Genomic DNA, 7,704 nt, shown 5'->3' with positions numbered 1-7,704 from the left:
GCCTCCATCCTGATTGTACCAGAGTCCTAGCTAGTTAGCTAGCAGTGTCTCCCCAGCCTCCCTCCTGATTGTACCAGAGTCCTAGCTAGTTAGCTAGCAGTGTCTCCCCAGCCTCCCTCCTACATGTACCAGAGTCCTAGCTACCAGTGTCTCCCCAGCCTCTGCCCTGTATGTACCAGAGTCCTAGCTAGTTAGCTAGCAGTGTCTCCCCAGCCTCCCTCCTACATGTACCAGAGACCTAGCTAGCAGTGTCTCCCCAGCCTCCCTCCTGATTGTACCAGAGTCCTAGCTAGTTAGCTAGCAGTGTCTCCCCAGCCTCCCTCCTACATGTACCAGAGTCCTAGCTACCAGTGTCTCCCCAGCCTCTGCCCTGTATGTACCAGAGTCCTAGCTAGTTAGCTACCAGTGTCTCCCCAGCCTCCATCCTGTCTGTACCAGAGTCCTAGCTAGTTAGCTAGCAGTGTCTCCCCAGCCTCAGCCCTGTGTGTACCAGAGTCCTAGCTAGTTAGCTAGCAGTGTCTCCCCAGCCTCCCTCCTACATGTACCAGAGTCCTAGCTAGCAGTGTCTCCCCAGCCTCTGCCCTGTATGTACCAGAGTCCTAGCTAGTTAGCTAGCAGTGTCTCCCCAGCCTCCCTCCTACATGTACCAGAGTCCTAGCTACCAGTGTCTCCCCAGCCTCTGCCCTGTATGTACCAGAGTCCTAGCTAGTTAGCTAGCAGTGTCTCCCCAGCCTCTGCCCTGTGTGTACCAGAGTCCTAGCTAGCAGTGTCTCCCCAGCCTCTGCCCTGTGTGTACCAGAGTCCTAGCTAGTTAGCTAGCAGTGTCTCTCCAGCCTCCCTCCTGATTGTACCAGAGTCCTAGCTAGTTAGCTAGCAGTGTCTCCCCAGCCTCCATCCTGTGTGTACCAGAGTCCTAGCTAGTTAGCTAGCAGTGTCTCCCCAGCCTCTGTCCTGTCTGTACCTGAGTCCTAGCTAGTTAGCTAGCAGTGTCTCCCCAGCCTCCCTCCTACATGTACCAGAGTCCTAGCTAGTTAGCTAGCAGTGTCTCCCCAGCCTCCCTCCTACATGTACCAGAGTCCTAGCTAGTTAGCTAGCAGTGTCTCCCCAGCCTCCATCCTAGTTTAAACATGGACCATTAGAAGTATAAAGATTGTTTCCTGCACATGCAGTAATGCCCACATACAGGAACACCCCAAATTACAGGCTGCAATCACATCCTTCTCATCTCTCTTCATCCCCCGCCTTCCTCCTCCCCTCAGGCAGAGAGACATTTGCTACACGGTCCCTTTAAATATGTTCAGGCTGCGTTGGTATCAACGCGCATGCGCTGTAGAAACAGGAAGCGATCTTTGGCTGATGTGGACAATTTAACGGGTGAAATAATCTCCCGCTAAGTAACTAGCAACAGTCGAGCAAGTCGGTGTCAAAGAAATACATTTTTTTTTATTTAAACAATGGAGCGATGAAAATATGTAGCGTTTGAACTAAACCATTTTTTAAATTTGTAAGATCTGGAATAAAAATAAATAAGCGATCAACAATGATGTCGGAATGCGAACCAAACGAGACCGATCCGGTGGTGGCGGATGACATAGCCCCGGTAGCCGCCGCCGCTGCTGCTGCTTCTACCACAGATCTCAACTTTCGGTCACAGGAGCCACTGTCGACGTTGTTCGATAGGAACACAGTCGGGTCTGGGACAAACCCGGGCGTCGCGATTCGGATCTCGGGTTCGTGTGAAAGTGTTCTTACCGAATTGGAGACGGACGGTTCTGGGGAAGAGACTCTGTTGTTACCGTGTTTATCCGGAGGCACGTCGTCACCTCGGGGCGAGAGGCAGAAGAGGACGAGGCGGAACCGACGGAGTTCATCGTCGGATAAAGATAACCTTACCTCGCCAGGTAAACAGCCGGTGGTGACCGGAGGAGAATACAATAAGTCCTTCATGTTAGTAGCTTGCTAGACATGGCGTCTCTCTCTATTTTGTGCTTTTTTAACTATTTAAAGTGCAAAGCATAAATATGGGTTGTATTTACAATGGTGTTTGTTCTTCACTGGTTGCCCTTTTCTTGTGGCAACAGGTCACAAATCTTGCTGCTGTGACGGCTCACTGGTACTTCCCCAAATCTTGCTACCCCAGTAGATATGGGAGATTCTTTGTGGATCTGTGTAATCTGAGGGAGATATGTGTCTCTAATAGTGTCATACATTTGGCAGGAGGTTAGGAAGTGCATCTCAGTTTCCACCTCATTTTGGTGGGCAGTGAGCACATAGCCTGTCTTCTCTTGAGAGCCATGTCTGCCTACGGGGGACTTTCTCTTTTCCTTAAGTTTGGGTCAGTCACAGTGGTCAGGTATTCTGCCGCTGTGTACTCTCTGTTTAGAGCCAAATAGCATTCTAGTTTGCTCCGTTTTTTTTGTTTTAATTCTTTCCAATTACTTGACACATGATCTTTTTGTTTTCTTATGATTTCATTGGGTCAATTTGTGTTGTTGTCCTGAGTCTCTACCCAGTTCTCTCTCTCTCTCTCCCCCCAGCTCTCCCTCTCTCTCTCCCCCCAGCTCTCCCTCTCTCTCTCCCCCCAGCTCTCTCTCCCCCCAGCTCTCTCTTCCTCCTCTCGCTGTCTGATGGGGATATATGAAGCTGTGTTGTTGTCCTGAGTCTCTACCCAGTTCTCTCCCTCCCTCTCTCTCTCCCCCCAGCTCTCTCTTCCTCCCCTCTCTGTCTGATGGGGATATATGAAGCTGTGTTGTTGATGTCATCAGTTGTTCTCCTTTGCTTTCTACATGGGGGAAAGGAAGTGTCATCTACTTAGACAGCCACACAGTGTGTGTGGCTGTGTGTGTGGCTCTGTGTGTGTGTGTGGGGGGGGGGGGGGGGGGGGGGGGTCTCTCTCTCTCTCTGTGTCTCTCTCTCTCTGTCTCTCTGTGTCTCTCTCTCTCTGTCTCTCTCTCTCTGTGTCTCTGTCTCTCTCTCTCTGTCTCTCTCTGTCTCTCTCTGTCTCTCTCTCTGTCTCTCTCTCTGTCTCTCTCTCTCTCTGTGTGTGTTTGACCTCCACTATGGAGCCATGTTTCTCTTGACTTTGCACCTAGCTCACAGTGCGTCTGCCTCCCAAAACAACACCCTATTCCCTACATAGTGCACTACTTTTGTCCAGAGCCCAATGTAGGGAATAGGGTGCTGTTTGGGAGGCACCCTCCACCAGAGTCAACCACAACCAAAGCAAACAAATGTTGACGCTGCAGAGTTGAGCTGATACCACAGCTGTAGAGCTGATACCACAGCTGTAGAGCTGATACCACAGCTGTAGAGCTGATACCGCAGCTGTAGATGCTGATACCACAGCTGTAGAGCTGATACCGCAGCTGTAGATGCTGATACCACAGCTGTAGAGCTGATACCGCAGCTGTAGAGCTGATACCGCAGCTGTAGAGCTGATACCACAGCTGTAGAGCTGATACCGCAGCTGTAGATGCTGATACCACAGCTGTAGAGCTGATACCGCAGCTGTAGAGCTGATACCGCAGCTGTAGAGCTGATACCACAGCTGTAGAGCTGATACCACAGCTGTAGAGCTGATACCACAGCTGTAGAGCTGATACCGCAGCTGTAGAGCTGATACCACAGCTGTAGAGCTGATACCACAGCTGTAGAGCTGATACCACAGCTGTAGAGCTGATACCGCAGCCGTAGAGCTGATACCGCAGCTGTAGAGCTGATACCGCAGCTGTAGAGCTGATACCACAGCTGTAGAGCTGATACCACAGCTGTAGAGCTGATACCACAGCTGTAGAGCTGATACCGCAGCTGTAGAGCTGATACCGCAGCTGTAGAGCTGATACCACAGCTGTAGAGCTGATACCGCAGCTGTAGAGCTGATACCACAGCTGTAGAGCTGATACCGCAGCTGTAGAGCTGATACCACAGCTGTAGAGCTGATACCGCAGCTGTAGAGCTGATACCGCAGCTATAGATGCTGCTTTAGCTAGTTACATACACATGTACTGATCTCTCTTTCAATTCAATTTCACTTGCAATTTAAGGGCTGTTTTTTTTTGGGGGGGGGGGGGGGGGGGGGGGGGTTCTTGGGAAACATATGTTAACATATAACATTATATATTACCAAAACAAGTGAAAGAGATAATAAACAAAAGTGAAATAAACAATAACAAATGAACTGTAAACATGACACTCGCAGACTTTCCAAAATAATAAAGACATTTTAAAATGTTATATTATGTTTATATATACAGCGTTGTAATGATGTGCGACTAGATTCAAGTACAAAAGGGAAATCAACATAAATAATAAATAAACATAAATATGGGTTTTATTTACAATGGTGTTTGTTCTTCACTGGTTGCCCTTTTCTCGTGGCAACAGGTCACAGATCTTACTGCTGTGATGGCACACTGTGGTATTTCACCCAGTTAGATATGGGAGTTGATCAAAATTGCGTTTGTTTTCGAATTCTTTGTGGTTCTGTGTAATCTGAGGGACATATGTGTCTCTAATATGGTCATAGATTTGGCAAGAGGTTAGGAAGTGCAGCTCAGTTTTTTTTTTTAACTCAGGCTATGTGCACACTGCCCACAAAATGTCTTCTCTTGAGAGTCAGGTCTGCCTACAACGACCTTTCTCAATAGCAAGGCTATGCTCACTGTGTCTCTCTGTCTCTCTGTTTCTCTCTCCATGTCTCAGCCTCTCTCGCTCTCGCTGTGTCTCTCTGTCTCTCTGTTTCTCTCTCCATGTCTCAGCCTCTCTCGCTCTCGCTGAGTCTCTCTGTCTCTCTGTTTCTCTCTCCATGTCTCAGCCTCTCTCGCTCTCGCTGTGTCTCTCTGTCTCTCTGTTTCTCTCTCCATGTCTCAGCCTCTCTCGCTCTCGCTGAGTCTCTCTGTCTCTCTGTTTCTCTCTCCATGTCTCAGCCTCTCTCGCTCTCGCTGTGTCTCTCTGTCTCTCTGTTTCTATCTCCATGTCTCAGCCTCTCTCGCTCTCGCTGTGTCTCTCTGTTTCTCTCTCCATGTCTCAGCCTCTCTCGCTCTCGCTGTGTCTCTCTGTTTCTCTCTCCATGTCTCAGCCTCTCTCGCTCTCGCTGAGTCTCTCTGTCTCTCTGTTTCTCTCTCCATGTCTCAGCCTCTCTCGCTCTCGCTGAGTCTCTCTGTCTCTCTGTTTCTCTCTCCATGTCTCAGCCTCTCTCGCTCTCGCTGAGTCTCTCTGTTTCTCTCTCCATGTCTCAGCCTCTCTCGCTCTCGCTGTGTCTCTCTCAATTCATGTTAAGGGTTTTATATTGCCATGGGAAACCTATGTTAACATTGCCGATATTGTCGATATTAAGCAAAAGTGAAATAAGCAATAAAAAATGTCCAGAAAACATTACTCTCTCTCTCTATCTCTGTGGAGAGGGCATGTTAAAATATACATTTGTAATGGGAAACATATGTTTTATTTTGTTTTAATGTAATGACGATGGCCCATTTTAAAGAAAAACAAGTCAAAAATCTCTCTCTCTCTCTCTCTCTCTCTCTCTCCTCCATTCAGGTAACAGTAGTGGAGACTTTAACCATTTCCCCGGTGACCCAGAGTTTGGTGACATCATTCAGAGGGCGGAGCAGGCCATCGAGGGCGGAGTCTTCCCAGAGAGAATCTCTCAGGGTTCTAGCGGGAGTTACTTCGTTAAAGACTCCAAAGGGGTGAGGAAAGGGGGGGGGGTGGGGGGTGGGGGGGGGGGGGGGGGGTGTGAAAGGTATAGTGGAGGGGGTTCGGGGCGGAGAGTTGGAAGGTATAGTAGAAGGTGTGGAGGAGGAGGGGTAGAAGGTGTGGAGGAGGGGTAGAAGGTATAGGGGAGGGTGGTGGGGGAGGTGAGGTGGAAGGTATGGAGGAGGAGGGGTGGAAGGTATGGAGGAGGAGGGGTGGAAGGTATAGGGGAGGGGGGTGGGTGAGGTGGAAGGTATGGAGGAGGAGGGGTGGAGGGTGTGGGGGAGGTGAGGAGGAGGGGTGGAAGGTATAGGGGAGGTGGAGGGGGGTGAAGTGGAGTCATCCCTCATCACTACTAGCTAGGCTTTGTTCTAACAGTCACTAACCTTTTTAAACAACAAACCATTTCCTGTTCTTTATGTCCAGGAAGTCCTTCTGGTTTTTCTGAGCCACTGTGGTTTAACCTCTGCATTATCTACGTGAACAAGTCATTGTTTCATGGGTTAATTTTAATCTTGTAGGCTTCACAGCTAACAGCTGAGTTCTAGTATAGGCCTACAGATGGAGAGAAACATTTAAAGTAGATGAACATGTTCATGGGAAGGAAGCCAGCTTCAGGGAGTTCCTATAACAACGGAGTTGAACCCACTCCTAGCAGAGACTGGCGCGTCTGGTAACCTGCTGGAGTTGAACCCACTCCTAGCAGAGACTGGCGCGTCTGGTAACCTGCTGGAGTTGAACCCACTCCTAGCAGAGACTGGCGCGTCTGGTAACCTGCTGGAGTTGAACCCACTCCTAGCAGAGACTGGCGCGTCTGGTAACCTGCTGGAGTTGAACCCACTCCTAGCAGAGACTGGCGCGTCTGGTAACCTGCTGGAGTTGCACTACATGATGGTGATGGTCAATGCCAGCTGGCTCTGATGTGGTCCTCAGTCTCTCTGTAGTCTGTGATGCCAGGTGATGGAGTTGTCTTTCTGGCCCTGATGTGGTCCTCAGTCTCTCTGTAGTCTGATGGAGTTGTCTTGCTGGCCCTGATGTGGTCCTCAGTCTCTCTGTAGTCTGTGATGCCTAGACTGGGTTACTGTAAAGCTCTTTCATTAGGGTCTAGACTGGGTTACTGTAAAGCTCTTTCATTAGGGTCTAGACTGGGTTACTGTAAAGCTCTTTCATTAGGGTCTAGACTGGGTTACTGTAAAGCTCTTTCATTAGGGTCTAGACTGGGTTACTGTAAAGCTCTTTCATTAGGGTCTAGACTGGGTTACTGTAAAGCTCTTTCATTAGGGTCTAGACTGGGTTACTGTAAAGCTCTTTCATTAGGGTCTAGACTGGGTTACTGTAAAGCTCTTTCATTAGGGTCTAGACTGGGTTACTGTAAAGCTCTTTCATTAGGTTCTAGGCTGGATTACAGTAGAGCTCTTTCATTAGGGTCTAGACTGGGTTACTGTAAAGCTCTTTCATTAGGGTCTAGACTGGGTTACTGTAAAGCTCTTTCATTAGGGTCTAGACTGGGTTACTGTAAAGCTCTTTCATTAGGGTCTAGACTGGGTTACTGTAAAGCTCTTTCATTAGGGTCTAGACTGGGTTACTGTAAAGCTCTTTCATTAGGGTCTAGACTGGGTTACTGTAAAGCTCTTTCATTAGGGTCTAGACTGGGTTACTGTAAAGCTCTTTCATTAGGGTCTAGACTGGGTTACTGTAAAGCTCTTTCATTAGGGTCTAGACTGGGTTACTGTAAAGCTCTTTCATTAGGGTCTAGACTGGGTTACTGTAAAGCTCTTTCATTAGGGTCTAGACTGGGTTACTGTAAAGCTCTTTCATTAGGGTCTAGTCCGGGTTACTGTCAATCTCTCTGTGATAACTGCTGATGGTCCGGGTTACTGTAAATCTCTCTGTGATAACTGCTGATGGTCCGGGTTACTGTAAATCTCTCTGTGATAACTGCTGATGGTCCGGGTTACTGTAAATCTCTCTGTGATAACTGCTGATGGTCCGGGTTACTGTAAATCTCTC

The 7,704-nt window shown here is 48.7% G+C and overlaps 1 protein-coding gene across 1 annotated transcript; it reads left to right on the top strand.

The window, feature by feature from the left end:
* Positions 1-1,342: 1,342 nt before the first annotated feature.
* Positions 1,343-6,615, top strand: LOC139394142 (phosphatidylinositol 4-kinase type 2-beta-like). Its single transcript, XM_071142177.1, has 3 exons — positions 1,343-1,901; positions 5,539-5,715; positions 6,350-6,615. Exons 1-3 carry the CDS (start codon positions 1,541-1,543, stop codon positions 6,613-6,615), a joined length of 804 nt encoding a protein of 267 aa, XP_070998278.1. The 5' UTR covers positions 1,343-1,540.
* The last annotated feature ends 1,089 nt before the right edge of the window (positions 6,616-7,704 follow it).

Source organism: Oncorhynchus clarkii, unplaced genomic scaffold (assembly GCF_045791955.1).
Source record: "Oncorhynchus clarkii lewisi isolate Uvic-CL-2024 unplaced genomic scaffold, UVic_Ocla_1.0 unplaced_contig_1468_pilon_pilon, whole genome shotgun sequence".
NCBI classification, from domain to species: Eukaryota; Metazoa; Chordata; class Actinopteri; order Salmoniformes; family Salmonidae; genus Oncorhynchus; species Oncorhynchus clarkii.
This window is presented reverse-complemented; position numbering and strand designations above follow the sequence as displayed.

Bases quoted from the DNA above. Each gene is read 5' to 3' on its own strand.
- LOC139394142 (XM_071142177.1), top strand. From the start codon at position 1,541: ATGATGTCGGAATGCGAACCAAACGAGACCGATCCGGTGGTGGCGGAT. The intron at 1,902-5,538 runs GTAAACAGCCGG...TCCTCCATTCAG, and splicing joins AGATAACCTTACCTCGCCAG to GTAACAGTAGTGGAGACTTT. The intron at 5,716-6,349 runs GTGGGGGGGGGG...ACCCACTCCTAG, and splicing joins GAAAGGGGGGGGGGTGGGGG to CAGAGACTGGCGCGTCTGGT.